Genomic DNA, 16,280 nt, shown 5'->3' with positions numbered 1-16,280 from the left:
CCCTGCCTGTTCTCACCTTCCTGCCTTGCAGCAACTTGTGGGTTATGTGGATGGGGTACAGAAGGTATCAACCTCACTTTCAGGTTCTGTTAGTACAAAGCCATTCAGCATGAACAGTGTTCTTCCAAGTGTGGCCTGAACCTTGTTATTCATTTCTTTATAGATGCAAGAAGAAGGTACCAGCCAGCAAACGCTTCAGCATCCATAGGACATCCAACGTGCTCACCCTTTCCCTCAAGCGCTTTGCCAACTTCAGTGGGGGAAAGATCACCAAGGTGAGTGCTCGCAGGATATAGCCTGCTCAGTGGCTCACAGTGCCTCACAGCTGCCTAGGTAGCCCCAGAGTCAGAGAACTTCAGTTTGCCTCACAGGGCCCAGGAATCTGAATGGCTTTCAGTACAACTCAACAAGAAGAGAACCACTGTCCTGGATCCCCCAACCTCTGTCTGTCCATGGAATGTTCCCTAAGTGGGAGGTCAAGCCTTCCTAAGTAAACGTCCTTGGTACTTTTTATCTCTAATCATGAGTGTCCTAAGTCTGAAACAAGTGCAGTTGCATGCTGTGGCCTTTTGTGGAATATGGAGTGAAAATCTACTTTTTTGCATGGTCGGATTTTGCTAGATATGTATGTTTCATAAGTCTACAGTTTTTGTTTAGGACCTGATTATGTGATTTGGGGCAAGGCACTTGTCTTAGTGTCAGCAATATTGAAAACCTTCTCAGAGTCTTTTTGAAGCCATGTTTCATTTTAGATCTCTAAACACCATCATCCAAGTAGTTGCTTGCACATGAACTTTTTCCTTCATTGTTGTAGTATGCCAGACTGAGTGGGTGCTGGAGCTCACTTGAGATCTGTGGTTATGCTTGTGTTTCAGCAATGGTGTAGAGGATTTTTAGGAGGCCTCCTACCTAGCAAGGTTGGATTGAGGCTCACTTATATGTATATTGGCTTTTGAGATTTTGTCAGAAAGAAAAAAATAGCCAAGTATAGTGGTATATACTTGTAATCCTAGCACTCAAGGTGCTGAGGCAAGAGGGTGGTGAGTTCAAGGCCATCCTGGGCTATGTGAGACTTTGTCTTTCCCTTCCCACCCCAGTCCTCCAAAAAAAGAAATTAGATGATATAGGTAAGTCTCACAGATACTGATTTAAAAAAAAAAATCCAGACAAATTGCATGCTTTATGATGAAAGGCAGAGAGAATACATGCTGACAGATCAGAGCATGTTTGAGATGGGACAGTGACGGGGGCACAGAGGGACTTGGTGTGCTGGGGTCTTCTGTCTTGACTGGAGTACAGGCTGTCACAGGGGTCTGCACCTGGGTCTGTGTCTTGCTCCAGATTACATATGTGTTTAGGATGAACCTTATGTGTTTTTGCTCACATAAATATGATGCCCTATCTAACTATAGCATGAAGGATGGGCATGTGACAAGTGGTAGAGCTCCCAACAACCAAATACAAGATCCTGAAAAGTTACTGTGACAACTGGCTGAATTGGTTTAGCACCTGTTTCTGACGTCCTTAACTGCCCCCCACCCCCTACACTCTCCTCCTCCTCCTCTTCCCAGCAGTATTTCTATAGAGTAGAGGGAAAGGAAATGCATTCATCTGGTAGTTGTAAAACAACTACTGTGAGAATTAATTTAGGAATGGGCCACAAATTGTTCTGTGGTCTGATAGCTTAGCTCTCAGTGGCTCATAGCTCCCCATAGCTTATAGCTCCCATGGCCTGGCTGGGAAGACTTCGTCATTTGCCTGCTCAGCTTCTATCTGTGACTTGGGCCTCCTGCTGTAGCCTTGCCACGCATCCGGTTCCCCCATTGTTAAAGCCCAGTCCAAATGGACCTCTTACTTAGATGAATGTAGAAGTAAGAGCAAACCTCTCCTGAACAACTGTTTGCCTCTCTGACTTTTCCAACAGGATGTGGGCTACCCCGAGTTCCTGAACATCCGGCCATATATGTCCCAGAATAGTGGGGACCCTGTTATGTATGGGCTGTACGCCGTCCTGGTCCACTCAGGCTACAGCTGCCACGCTGGGCACTACTACTGCTACGTGAAGGTGAGTACTACCAGCTCTGCATGGGCACTCGCATGCCCAGTACACTGCCTCCTTGGGCAAGCTGGCAGTGTCATAAAGCCAGGCCTGGCCTTTGCCCATTTATTCTGGGAAATGGTGATATTTAGTGTGTGCTTTCATGTCTAATGAAGAAAAGACACCTTTAAAAGGCGATTCCACTGGAATCCACAGAACTCTTGGAAACCCAAAGAAGCAGCTGCCTCGATTGCCTTCCTCAACCTGGAGAAATCTTAGTGGAGGCTGCATGTTGGTGGGAGATGAGGTGGTACCTCAGCCTGCCTAAGTCTTCTTTAGAAGTGACAGAGGAAAGAACTGAGTGATGTGGAGCACTGGCAGAGAGAACTACTAATTATCACCTGGACATATGTAGCAAGACTAATAGTACATTTTGTATTCTCCTTTTAAAGTGAAGACTGATCTGGATGTGGTGGCTACTAGCTACTCAGGAAGCAGAGTTCAGAAGGGTCATGGTTCAAGGCTAGCCAAGGCAAAAAAATTCTAGAGACTTCATCTTGAATAATAAAGAGCTGGGCTCTGGCATTTGCCTGTCATCCTAGCTACTCAGAAAGAGTAAATAAATAGGAAAACAGAGGTCTAAGCCAGTCTGACTAAAAAGCAAGATTTTATTTTTTATAAAAGCAAAATACCCTGGAAACGTGACTTGAGTGTTAGAGGACTTGCAAAGGCCCTGAGTTCAAATCCCAATTATAACGCCCCCCATCCCCCCAAGAAAATAAGAAAAGTGAGGACTAGTCAGATGTGGCAGTACACAGTTTGAATCCTAACACTCAGGAGGCTTGACGCAGGAAGATCGAGAGTTTGAGGCCAGCTTGGGCTTCAGAGTGAGCCCTTGTCTCAAAAAGGAAAAAGAAGCAAGGAAGGAAAACAGGATTGTGGGCTGTCTGTTGATTGTCATTTCCTGCAACCTCCCCCGTGCTGCTCAGGCAAGCAACGGACAGTGGTACCAGATGAACGACTCCTTGGTCCATTCCAGCAACGTCAAGGTGGTTCTGAACCAGCAGGCCTACGTGCTCTTCTACCTGCGGTGAGGACCCTATGCCCCCTCCAGACGAGCTCCTGCTCTCTGGAGCTGTCTCCCCGAGCCTTTCTTGACTGGAGGAGCACACGGGCACAGGCCGTCTCCCAGTCATGTGTGAGAAGCACGTCTACTGGGAAGTGCTCTGTAGCCAAGCCTGCCTGGCTCTTGGGTAAGAACCAGGGCCCCAGAGAGGCCAGGACAAGACAGGAGCATCTGCCCCCCGGTGAGGCTGTGAATGAGTGGGGAGCAATGTTGTGTTGCCTCCTTGGTGGGCTGCAGCACCTCCTTCAGGAGACGCCTTTCCTGCCAGCCACTGACTGGAGGTTGGAGGACATGTTGGCTGGAGAGCTTTGCTGCTGCTCATAGCCCTCCTGTACGGTGATGGATTCAGTTCACTGGAGCCTGAGGGTCTGATCTGGAAACTGACTGCTCTAGCCTCCTGCTCTTGCACAGTTGGTCAGGGCTTTCATCCCAGCCTTGTGGTGGTAGAAGGGCCTGGCTAATGTTCAGAGAAGTCCATTGGGACATTTGCAGTTCCATGGCTGCTTCTGTGCTTTTGCCTGGCTTTCCTAGAAATGGAAGTATAACCCTAACTCTAGGTTAACTTCCTCACCTTCCTCTCCACACCTGTGGGCTTAGCCAGAGATCCCCTGACTTCTTCCTTTGCTCTTGATAGAATTCCAGGTTCTAAGAAAAGTCCTGAGGGTGCCATCTCCAGGGCAGGCTCTGCTTTTCCCAGCCGCCCAAGTGTCATTCCAGATCACACCAAGAAGAGCACTGGCAATGGAGTGGCTTCCTCCCCACTGGCTGTGAAGGTACAGTGATTGCTGATGGGGAGACACGGCTGGGCTGGAGATCCTGCCAGGCATCACAGGGCTCTGAGGCTCCTGTGGGAGCCTTGGGAGGAGTTTGGGGGTAGTGGCCCTGTGTTATGGCACACCATTTCTTGAGCTGGTTGCCATGGAGAACAGGGAGAAGGCCTGGAATGCACAAGTGCCACACACACACCTGGTACACTAAAGCTTATATGATAAAACATAAGGAACATGAAGAATACATCAAAGTTACCTTTTTGTGTCTGAAATTTGTGCCAGTTAACTCAGTTTTCCTAGCCTGGCAGATGATTTAGTCAACTGATCTTTTTGATGACTTTGTGAGTGATCTCTTCCTTCCCCATGGAGTTAACCCCCATACAGGCATCAGGGACTGGCCAGTCTGCAGTGGTGGTAGCCATTTATGGAAGTGTAAATCCATCTCTCACTTCCAACATTGAAAACAACAGAGGCTAAAGTTAGAAACATTGGAATGGATGTAGGAATTACCACACATGATCTAAGTGCAAAGCTGAAGGTCCTGTAGCCCATGCTGGGTAGCTAGGAGCCAGGTGCTCCTGGGACAGAGTGGCCAGGGCACACAGCTCCATAGACACCCTTGAAGGCCATTTTGTGCACCATGGAAGTTGTCATTATAAAATATATATAAACACACACTCATACGCTGAAAATGTATTGAAGGTTTTTTTACTTTCAATGATGAGCCACTTTGTGTATGCAAATGTTTCACAGATTAGTTGGGCAACAGTAGCTCATGCCTGTAATCCTAGCCATTCAGGCTGAGATCTGAGGATCATGATTAAAAGCCAGCCTGGGCAAGAAAGTCTGTGAGACTATCACCAAAAAGCTAGAAGTGGAGCAAGGCTGAAGTGGTAGAGTGTTAGCCTAGAGCAAAAAAGCAAAGGGACAGTGCCTGGGCCCTGAGTTCAAGCTCCAGGATTAGCACTTAAAAAAAAATTAAGAATAAATAGAATTTTATGAAAATATTTGCAGTAAAGACTATGTAGGGCTGGGAAGGTGGCTCAGTGGTAGCATGCTTGCCTTGCTTGCATGAGGCCCTGGGTTCGATTCCTCAGCACCACATAAGCAAAAAAAAGCCGGAAGTGGTGGCGCTGTGGCTCAAGTGGTAGAGCGCTAGCCTTGAGCTGAAGAGCTGAGGGACAGCGCCCAGGCCCAGAGTTCAGGCCCCACAACCGAACCTTCCCCCCCCCCCCCCCAAAAAAAAAAAAAAAGACTATGTAGATCACTGGTACAGCAGGTGCTTAGCATGTGTGAGGCACCAATAAAGGACAAAAGAAATTACAACATGCCTCAAAAGGTTAACCTGAAATATATCACAAAAAAGAACATTGTCTGCCAGGTGTCCATACACTTTGTCTCCATTGTCCTCTAGTGCCCCCCTCCCCTTGCTGCTGCTGAGATCTGTACAGATCCCACCCTGCCTGTCTGCCTACATCACTCCCCAAACCCCTACCCCCAGCTCTGACTGTTTTTTGCCTTGCTGTCTTTTAGCGACAAGACTCTATGCCAATTCGAAAACTGCAGGCCCCCGAGGAGACAGGTGTGCCTGTGTCCAGGAATGGCTCTCTGCCAAGCCTGAAGTCACAAAATGGATACATTCCTACAAAGCCACCCTTGGGGTCCCCCTCCTCCAGACTTATCCTCACGCCTACACACATGCCGGCGCTCCTGGACGAGCCAGGAAAGAAAGCAAAGAAGCTGGTGCCTCTGCAGCCCTCCTCTCCATCCCTCCGGATATCTCAGGGCTCATCTGGTGCCAGTGAAGCTGGGAGCCGGCGGCAGGGCTCCTGGGACAGCAGTGATGCCATCCTCTCTACCTCACCAAAGCTCCTAACCAAGGCCACAGTCAATGGGCATGGGCCAAAAGGAGAAGACCGCTCGGACCCAGAGAAGGGAGCTTCCAGCAGCTCCAGCCCAGAGCATTGCACTAATAGCGGCCCCACCACAGCTCCACAGACCCCCGAGCGCAGAGCTGCCCGCTTCAGCCATTCTCAGGGAACAGACAGTCCCTCTGCTGGTCACGCCAAAGTGCCGCCTAGTGGAGCAGATGCTAAGGCAGCAAAGCTGAAGTCCCCGGCCCTGGGCAGTACTGCCACGGAGCCCACAAGCCTCATGTCTCCTCCACCAGCCAAAAAGCTGGCCCTATCTGCCAAGAAGGTGGGTGTGTGGTCTCATGGCTGGAAGGCCTCACGCCCAATAGGGCTGCTGGCAGTTGGGGAGTCGGGAGTGGCAGAGGGCCTTGATGGCCTCATTAGGAAGAGCAAAGGGCCATTGACCTCCCTTACAAATGATGAAAGGGCTTGGAGTGAAGGTAGAGGTTTTTCTATAGACTCACTTGGGCTATAGAATCTGGGCTGGGAGCAGTTTCTCTTGGGCTGTAGCGGAGGCTTGTCATTGAGCCTCAGGCACAGAGTCCAGCGCCAGGCCACCCATGGCAGGGGCAGGCAGGAGTTGGCCCTACAGGACTCCGGGGCAGAGGCTTGGGGCGAGGGCCCCTCTGCTTGCTGGGAGCTGGGGAGAATTGGGTAGTGGTGCTAAGACTTTGGTTTAAGAGCCCTCCTTTGCCCTTTTTGCTTCTAACCAATAACACTTCTGATTCTTCTCCTGCCATCCCCTCCTTCCACTCCCTCCCCCCATTTTTTTCCTTCTGTCCCCTCATCCTTCCTTCTGAGCTCTTTTATTTTATTTATTTATTTTTTCCACCTTCACTCATGGAAACCTTTTTTTAGACCACCAAGTTTTTATTTATGTCAATAACTGCAGGCCAGCACCTTGCGGAGGGCGACAGGCAATGACCTCCGTTCACCTCCCCCTCCACCATTCTCCGACCTCACCTACCCCATGAAAACCACTCACCCCGTCGTCGCCTCCACTTGGCCTGTCAGTAAAACCAGGTAAGCTTGGGGTGCAGGCCCGGGGGTGACCTATGTGGCTGGTTTATGGTCTGGGGTGTGATACGTCTCCACATGCGTATGGTGGCCTGGTGTGCCGCAGGCTGACTGACCTGGCCTGCCCCTGCATGTGCTCAGAGGCTAAGTAAAGCCCTTCAGGGCTGGCTGTCACACCCATGTGTCAGCCCCAGGGTGATGTCCTAGTCTCCTTAGCCCTAGCCCTGTAGAGCATTCCTGAGACTTTTGACCGAATTATGTACTGGCCTCTGCAGTGGCAAAAGGTCCACTCTTCCCAAGGGCCAGTGTGGCACACTGCTGCACAGGGTGCTAATTAACATCTCTTACATATGTTGACTGGCAGGTGGTTGAGGATCACCAGTATTTGTCTGATTGCCTGAGACATAAAAGTCCCTGGCATGGGCTGGGAAGGTGGCTTAGTGGTAGAGTGCTTGCCTTGCATGCATGAGGCCCTGGGTTCGATTCCTCAGCACCACATAAGCAGAAAAAGCCGGAAGTGGCGCTGTGGCTCAAGTGGTAGAGTGCTAGCCTTGAGCTGAAGAGCTGAGGGACAGTGCCCAGGCCCAGAGTTCAGGCCCCATGACTGACAAAAAAAAAAACCCAACAAAAGTCCCTGGCAGAGTCAAGAAGCAAAGGTGTCAGACTGGAGGGGGCTGGGCACTGATGTGCTCAGCTTATCCTCTGCAGCAGTTCTGTACCTCCCCCATAAAGTCTGCACACACCCCTGTGCCTAGCAATTTGGCAAGTGGTAGGCATTCATTCGATACTTTGCATCCTTGTAGAACTTAAATCTTAAAACCTCCTTAATGCTTAGAATGCCATGACGAAGTGGAGGTAGCCTCATAGTCTGCCCTGGTTTAGGTGATGACTGACAAGTTCTTGTATGCTGAGGTGAGCAGTGTCACCTTTCGCGGATAAGAAAACACTTTCAGGGAGGGATTCAGGTCTCCTGGGCATGTGGCTGGCAAGAAGCAAGTCACAGACCTACCTATTTTGGGGGTAGAAGGAGGGCACTGAGGTTTGAACTTAGGACTTGCATTTGTCAGGCAGGAGGAGCCACACCTCTAGCCCTTTTTGCTGTGTGTGTTTGCGCGAGCGTGCATGCATAGCATGCACTTACACATGTGCCACGTGTCAGTTCCAGGCTTGAACTGGGAGCCTGAGCATAGTCTCTTGAGCTTTTTCACTTAAGGCTGGTGCTCTACCACTTGAATTGCAGCTCCACTTCTAGCTTTTTGGTGTTCAATTGAACTTCCCTGCCTTGGCTGTCTTCAAACTGAGATCCTCAGATCTCAGCCTCCTGAGTAGATAGGATTATAGGCATGAGCTGTTTTTTTTTGTTTTTTGAATAGGTTTTCATATTTAATGCCCAGGCTAGCCTGTACATATTGTGATCCTCGTTTTTTTTTTTTTTGGGTCCGGTCATGGGACCTGAACTCTGGGCCTGGGTGCTATCCCTCAGCTCTTCAGTTCAAGGCTAGCACTCTACCATTTGAGCCATAGCGCCACTTCCGGCTTTTTGCTTTTTGCTTCTGTGGTGCTTAGGAATCGAACCCAGGGCCTCATGCATGCAAGGCAAGCACTCTACCACTGAGCCACCTTCCCAGCCCCTGATCCTTCTATTTATGTATCCAGCATAATGGTGATAATGGGTGCTTGCCACCAGGCCTGGCTTTTGATCGCTGTGACCTTTTTGCCTAGACTGACTTCAAGCCGCCACCCTCCTGATCCCACCTCTCAAGTAGATGGGATCACTTGTGTGAGAAACCAAATCCCGCATGAATTTCCTGTTTTTTTTTTTTTCTTGAATGTTTATTACTTACACTTTATTTGTTTTTTTTTTTTTTGTTGGTCATGGGGCTTAAACTCTAGGCTTGGGCGCTGTCCCTGTGCTCTTCAGCTCAAGGTGAGCGCTCTGCTGCTTGAGCCATAGTGCCACTTCCGGTTTTCTAGTGGTTTATTGGAGATAAGAGTCTCATGGACTTTCCTGCCGGGGCTGGCTTTGAACCACGATCCTCAGATCTCAGCCTCCTGAGTAGCTAGGATTATAGGAGTGAGCCATCGGTGCCCAGCTCTCTGTATCTTAATATACTTGAATTCAAAATTTAAAACAACTGCATGGTCACACAAAGCTAAGGCATGCAGTGCTTGTTAACTTTTAATAGCTTTTAAACTGTGTTAGTCTGTTTTCAAACATACGTATAATTTGTGTCTTAAGAATTATAGAGGAGGGGCTGGAAAGGTGGCTCAGTGATAGAGCGCTTGCCTTGCATGCATGAGGCCCTGGGTTCGATTCCTCAGCACCACATAAGCAAAAAGAAAAAAGCCGGAAGTGGCGCTGTGGCTCAAGTGGTAGAGCGCTAGCCTTGAGCTGAAGAGCTGAGGGACAGCGCCCAGGCCCAGAGTTCAGGCCCCACGACCAGACCCCCCCCCCCCCCCCAAAAAAAAAAAAAAAAAAAAAAGAATTATAGAGGAAAAACAAGCTTTTTAAATTTTCTTAGGTAAGAGCTCTCTTTTCTCCTAAAAAAAAATACAAAATTGTAGCTAAGAGGAGGTGGGTTGAAGGTTGGCAGAGGGAAGAGCTCTTCATGTGTCCTCTATAATGATCTTCCTGTCACCTGATGTCCCTACAGGGCTGTGTCACCTGCTCCCCAATCATTTCACCTACTGAAGCCTCTTGTCAGCCTCTCTTCAGCATCATTGTCCAGTAGTGGTCCCCAACCCCCAGGGACCCCTGAGCCACAGGCCCACCCCCCCACCTGGACTGCCCCGCCTCAGGTCAATGGAGACTTCATGCCCCTATCACACCAGCTGCTGGAGACCAGCAAGGGCCCTCAAAGCCCCTCTAAGAAGAAGAAGAAGAAAAAGACCCTCATGGGAGAGCCACAGGGGCCGGGCTCAGAGGCACACCTCCTACAGTACCTCAGGGGAGCAGCTGATCGGCCTCGCAGGAGGAGGAAAAGGAAGAAGTGCCTCGACTCTGCAGCCACGGCCACCCTGCAGGAAGAGCGGACATGGGAGCACCCTGGGAGCCCCAAGGGCAAGACAAAGGGCTGGCCAGAATGGCCAGCCAGTGTGCAGACGGAAGAAGGCACACAGCCACAGGTGAATGGCCATCCAGTGAGTCATGTCCTTGATGGCCACCACATAAGTAGCAGGAAAAGGAGGAAGACAGGACCGGAGGGACTCATTGAAGATGGCCTCCGTCAGGACCCACCTCAGCACAGGTAAGAGCAGGGCTCAGCCCCAGCTGGAATGCAGAAGTAAAAGGTGGGCTCTCCGGAGACACAGTGCACTAACCTGCACTACAGTGGTACATGGGTGTGGCCATGGACCCATCACTGTGGACAAGGGGGTCTGGGTGTTCAGGATGTGTATATGCAGGACCTGTCCTGCTTGGTCATGTGACACCCTACCCACTTCCCTAAGCCCACTGTGGAGTGAATAAGGGCAAAGCCACCTGTTGGCCCACACTGGCTGAAGGCTTAAGCAGATGGACAAGTTGGTGAGAGTACAGGCCCTCTGAGGACTAACTATTTCCTTTCACTCTCAGCAGCTGCTCCCCCACAGAGCACAGGGAGCCTGGGACCAGAGCAGAGTCTCCAAGGAAAAAGAAAAGGAGAAAAAGAAAGCATGAGTCACAGCAGGAAGAAGAGGACAGTGAGTCCCCGGAAGGCCGGAAGAGCCCGAGGCCCATAATCACCACAGAGCCCGAGTTGAACATAAGCACTCATCCATCTCGGGACTACCTGGGTGAGGACATGGGGAGCAGTGGGAGCCCCCGGCGGTAGCTGTCCTAGTAGCACTTCACTGCCCCGCATTCAGCCATGCCCACATCCTAGCATGAGCTAGTCAGCATTCTGCCACTGTAACAAACACCTTTGAAGATCCACTTAGGAAAGGTGTGTGTCTGGCTGGCTTGTGGTTTTAAACTTACACTTTCAAGTCTGTGTGCTTCGTTGCTGTGGGCCTGTAGTAGAGCAGCACTGCAGGAGCTGGGGTAGAAAAAAGCCGGAAGTGGCACTGTGGCTCAAGTGGTAGAGCCTTGAGTGGAAGAGCTGAGGGACAGCGCCCAGGCCCAGAGTTCAGGCCCCACGACCAGACACCCCCCCCCCCACCAAAAAAAAAAAAAGAAAAAAGAAAAGCTGTTCACCTTATGGCCAGAGAAGGGAAAAAAAATGGGAGGGCTGGAAGGTCTCCTGTCCCCTTCAAGAGCAAGACCTCAGTGCTCAGAAGGTAACCTCTTAAAGGGTCAACCACCTTCCAGTAGTGCCTTTTGGTGACAGCCTCCCAGACACGGAGGGTAGGGAACATTTAAGGCCTGAATGTAGCATGCTGTTTCTGACTGGTGAGGTAGATATACAGCTTCTTCCCTCCATGAGACCAGGACTCTTGTTTTTCAAGAATTGACTGGATAGATCCCTTTCTGTTGGGTAAAATCATTGCTAGTGATTAAGCATTTAGTGTGAGTTCTGCAATTTTGTGGTGAGAGGCAAGTGATTGATTCCACTGTGTTTGATTTTCAATGCTTATGTTTCCTGGCTACTCTGATTTTAGGAGTGGGACAAGCTCCACTTGTGCCCTGGAACAGAGATCGAGAATCTGACGTAGTCCAGGAATTGCTTAAATACTCATCCGATAAGGCCTATGGGAGGAAAGGTACGGCTCTGGGAAGGACTCTTGTGTTCCATGGAGAGCTTATTTTGAAAATGAAGAGAAATGGGCCCTGGTTGACAATGAGTGTGGAGTGCGGGCACTGCCCAGTTTTAAACACAGGAAGAGGATCTCAATGATTGTTGAGTCCTCTAGCCTCCCACAGAGTTAGCCACTGCATGAGGTGAGTTTAGTCAACAGGGAGATGCAGAACACTTTCTCTGAGTCCAGGAGCGGGGCAGAGTGGTAAGGTTCAGGGGAGCAGGGCAAGGTGGACAGTCTCCCCAGCACTGTACTGACAACTCTGACTTGGATACTTACTTTATAAGTTAGACTTTGAGAATGTGCATGACCCTTTATATCTCAAATGAGGGAAGGGATTCCCTGAGAAGGAGATGCCACTGAACCCATGTCCTCCACGTTGTCTCTTCTGCACACTTGGGTCACTGACATCCTAGGCCCTCCGCATATCTGATTCTGCCAAAAGGCAGCCCAAAGGAGTCTTGGGAGTGGTGGGTCTAGCTGGGAAGCCCGGGTACCTGACGTTAGGAATATGTTGCACAGTTCTGACCTGGGACGGTGAGCTGTCTGCTATCAGTCAGGACGCCATGGAAGACAGCAGACTGGCCCGGACCCAGACTGTGGTTGATGACTGGGATGAAGAGTTTGATCGAGGGAAGGTATGTGGGTGTGCCCTTGGGCTTGACAAAAACACTGCAGGTATGCGTGGTATAGCGTGGGCTGAGGAAAAAGCAATATGGGCTTTTAGTGCATTTGTTAGTGCACCTGTGTCTCAAAGCAGTGGTGAAGAGGCTGGAGTGAGCCAGGGGTTCCCATCCCAGCTTGGTCCTTCACGTATGTTCAGTTCATTGCCATGGGCTAGATAGGACCTCAGGGGAGCAGGGACGTGTATGCGTGTATGCAGGAAGGAGCCAGCAGAGCACTGCGGAAACCCTTCTGGGAATTGAGACACCTGATTCTTGATGTAGGAAAAGAAAATGAAGAAATTCAAGAGAGAAAAGAAGAGAAACTTCAATGCATTTCAGAAGCTTCAGAGTAGACGTAATTTTTGGTCTGTGACTCATCCAGCCAAGGCCGTCAGTCTTAGCCATCGTCTCTGAGCCCTTTGCTGACAAATAGGTTAGTTCAGATGTAAAATGTTTAACTGTGCTATTTGTGTGTGTGTTATTTCTGAAATGTACTACCTATGGGATGTGTGTATATGGTGTGTTTATCCTGGGTGTGGGGGGTGGGGATGAGTGGGATGTGTGTATGTCTCAGGGATGGGTGTCTGTGGTGTGGGTATGTATATCTGCTGGGTGTCTGTCTAGTATATGGTAGATGTGTATTTATCAGGTTGGTGTCTGTCTGGTGGGTGTGTATTCTGAGGATCTGGTACGTCTGTTGTATATGTGTATATCTGCTGTATCTGGCATGTGCATATATGGTGTGTGTGTGGGTGTCTGTTGTATCTAATGTATGAGCACATGTCTGTATACCTGGTAGGTTTCTGATGTGCACATGTGACATGGCTATGTGTGTGTCTGGTGTGTCTATATCTGTGGGGGGGGGGGGTGTGTGTGAGAGAGAGAGAGAAAGAGAGAACTACTATGTGGATCTGTTTATGGTGTGTGTTTGTGGCTTATAATACATGAATATGCCTGTGGTGGATGTGTCCATGATATGTGTAGATCTGTCTGTGTTGAGTGTGTCTGATATGTGTGTGTTTGTGATATGTCCTTGAGGTATGTGTGTGTCTGTGGTATGTGTGTCTGATGTGTGGTGTATGGGTCTGTGGTGTGTATCCTAGCTTGGTCCTTCATGTATGTTCAGTTCATTGCCATGGACAAGATAGGACTTCAGGGGAGCAGGGATGTGTATGCCTGTATGCAGGAAGGAGCCAGCAGAGTACTGGGCGTGTGGATATGGTGTGTGGTGTGTCTGTTGAGTGTATGTGTCCAATATGTGTGTGTCTGTGTGGGTCTGTGTGGTGTGTAGGTCTGATGTGTGGTGTATATGTGTGATATGTGTGTGGGGGTCTATGATATGTGTTGTGTAGGTCTTTGTGTGTCTGATGTGTGGAGCATGTGGGTCTGTCTGTGGTATGTATGTGATGTGTGTGTCTGATGTGTGGTATGTGGGTCTGTGTGTGTCTGATGTGTGGTGTATGTGGGTCTGATGTGTGGTGTGTGTGAGTCTGTCTGTAATGTGTTTCTCTTGACGTGTGGTGTGTATGGGTCTGCCCATGTATGTCTGATGTGTGGTATGTGTCCCTATTGATGTGTGGTCTGTGATGTGTACTAGCGACTTGTAGAGGTGACTATTGTATCTTTCAGCTCTTCAGGATGCCGTGCGCTGGTGTCCTATGTGGACCACTGAGGGTGACAGTGAGGATGCGAGTCTCTTCTCACCTGGAGGATCAGTGTTCCTGTAGCCTCCTAGAGCGGTCGTATTCTATATCATGGGTGCTGTCCATCTAGATCTGGAGTGCGGCCTCGTGGGCTTCGCTGCCCAGTCACCTCTGCACTGTGAGCTGTCACAGTGAGGGCTCGGGAACCACAGTCTCCAGTTGACCCTACATAGAGATCATGTGGCTTCTGCAGCTCAGGACCTCTAGTGACATTCACACAAAGAGCTGGCAGCCACCCATGAGGACCTGGAAGGCCAAGCATCATGGACAGTGGAGTCTGTGTGACAAAGCCTCTACCACTGGTCAGGGGCTGTCAGAGCAGAAGAGTCAGGTGGTGTCTCCAGCACATCCTTTGCTCAGGTGGTAGGCATATGCTTGGTAGCTCTTTCTGGTGAACTGTCCCTTGTTCCCTGAGGTGGGGACTGCCTCATCCTGCATCCTGCCCTGCCTGTGCCCTACCCACAGGGTGAGGGGCTGTGTATGCCTTACTGTTAGGGCAGAAAGGAAGCCCCATGCGACCCGCCCTGCCACTTCTTGTTCAGTGCATCACCTCCTGAGAAGGTAGGGCAGAGGAGCCCTGGAAACTGTGTGCCAATGCCCCCGCTTTGAAGGCTGCTATCTATTCTGATGACTGTGGAGCTCCCCTTAAAGCTGCAATAACCCACGGCTCCCTGCGGAGGTGGCGCATGGGGGTGGACTCTCCGTTATTTTACTACTTAATATAAAGCATTTATTTTTGACCAGGCCTGTGGCTTTCAGTAGCAATGTGTTTTCCTAATATGCAAATACTGGCTTTGTTTGCTCAATTTTGTGAGTGCTTTTGAATCTCTATGATTGTATGACTCAAGAAGAGTCCTTTTTTTATCCTGCTCAAGCTGTGCCTGCAGACTTAGACTGTCCTATACATCAGCCTTCAGTGATGGTGGTTTCTCCAAGGGCTGAGGTGCAGGAGGTCTACCCCACAGGACATGGCTCCTGCTTCCTAGGGCTCTGTGCACCTCCCTTGGGCATTGCCCATTCTACTTTGTCACTGCTGCCCTCCTGCTGAGGTAGAAGGAAGAACTCCGTTGTTCACGTGAGAAGATGCATTTAGTCTTTTCATGGTGGTGGTTCTCTGGTCTTCCTTCCTGTTTCTGTAGTTCCCTTTAGGTGAGGGTGGGAGGGACAGGTAATTCCATTGCCTGGCATGTGGGCCAGTTCTTCCAGCAGAATACAGCAAGCCTTCATGGGGACAGGTTTCAGAGTGGCTACAGGTGGGAGTGCAGGGGGGGCATGCGATGGCCTGGAATTCTCATCGTGGGAGGGAAGCAGGTGCCTTCCTAGGCAGGGCTTTTCTTTTCCTCTTGAGGTGTTGACACTTGTTCCTGTATGAACTTGTTTCCTGGCCGTATTTTTTTCTGTGATGTTCTATAGTCGAAATGTCCACTAGCACAGAATTGGCCTTCTTTCTTTCCCTCCCTTCTTTTCTCCAAATCATCCTTCTCCTGGCTGTGCTAGATTGTGTACTAGGGAGAAGGCATCATGAGAGAGCAGGGCAGTGGGAAGCCAACTTCCACTGCTTGTTACAGCCAACCAGGGGCTAGGCAGGATAGGGCCCAGAAAACCGTCTGAGTTCCCCATGCTGTGTACATATATAAACACATTAAAGTAGCGCAAGCTTCTCTAATAGTCATTTGGGGGGTGAGAATCCAGTTTTGACTTAGCTGTGCTTGGCAGAGAAGGTGGTCTGGACTGCTCAGAGAGCAGTGCCCCACCCCACCTGCCCCTCCCCATGTTCCGTGTTGTTGGTGGGCACAGGAGTCCCTGCCCTCTGTACTTCCTCTTCAAGGCCTGGGGAGCCCTAGGCATTGCCAAGACCTTGGTGCAATAAAATGCTGTGTTTTTGTGCGTCCTCTCTGTCTTGGTCTTTTTCCTCTCATTTTTTAAAGTTGCCTCCCAGCAAACTTCCAGTCTGTCCCTCTAGGAAAGTTGTCTCTATTGCACGTAGAGCCAGTCCCCCACACCTGGGGAAGTGCGCCTACAGAGCCCGGGAGTTCTGGGCTAGCCTGAGTAACACATGCTCAAAAAAAGGTGGGAGTGGGGTGGGGGGCTTAAAGAGATAAAGGGGCTGGGAAGGTGGCTCAGTGGTACAGTGCTTGCCTTGCATGCATGAGGCCCTGGGCTCGATTCCTCAGCACCGCATAAGCAGAAAAAGCCAGAAGTGGCACTGTGGCTCAAGTGGTTGGGTGCTAGCTTTGAGTTGAAGAGCTGAGGGACAGCGCCCAGGCCCCACAACCAACAAAAAAAGAGATTAAACTTATTTTACAAGTATACTTACTAAATTTATTAATGA

The 16,280-nt window shown here is 49.9% G+C and overlaps 1 protein-coding gene across 3 annotated transcripts in view; it reads left to right on the top strand.

The window, feature by feature from the left end:
• Usp36 (ubiquitin specific peptidase 36) overlaps positions 1–15,841 on the top strand; it is a 33,477-nt gene extending 17,636 nt beyond the window's left edge. The window contains exons 10-21 of one of the 3 annotated variants that reach the window (XM_042667151.1): positions 164–275; positions 1,925–2,065; positions 3,028–3,128; positions 3,799–3,937; positions 5,468–6,133; positions 6,740–6,870; positions 9,519–10,112; positions 10,442–10,638; positions 11,443–11,544; positions 12,103–12,218; positions 12,528–12,678; positions 13,875–15,841. In XM_042667151.1, the coding sequence (XP_042523085.1) occupies positions 164–275; positions 1,925–2,065; positions 3,028–3,128; positions 3,799–3,937; positions 5,468–6,133; positions 6,740–6,870; positions 9,519–10,112; positions 10,442–10,638; positions 11,443–11,544; positions 12,103–12,218; positions 12,528–12,659 (2,431 nt within the window). In that variant the 3' untranslated portion in view covers positions 12,660–12,678; positions 13,875–15,841. Of the gene's footprint in view, positions 1–163; positions 276–1,924; positions 2,066–3,027; positions 3,129–3,798; positions 3,938–5,467; positions 6,134–6,739; positions 6,871–9,518; positions 10,113–10,438; positions 10,639–11,442; positions 11,545–12,102; positions 12,219–12,527; positions 12,679–13,852 lie in introns of all 3 variants that reach the window. The other 2 variants (XM_042667149.1, XM_042667150.1) reach the window with 2 other exon arrangements.
• The last annotated feature ends 439 nt before the right edge of the window (positions 15,842–16,280 follow it).

Source organism: Dipodomys spectabilis, unplaced genomic scaffold (assembly GCF_019054845.1).
Source record: "Dipodomys spectabilis isolate Male_0828 unplaced genomic scaffold, ASM1905484v1 ptg000379l, whole genome shotgun sequence".
Classification (NCBI taxonomy): domain Eukaryota; kingdom Metazoa; phylum Chordata; class Mammalia; order Rodentia; family Heteromyidae; genus Dipodomys; species Dipodomys spectabilis.
This window is presented reverse-complemented; position numbering and strand designations above follow the sequence as displayed.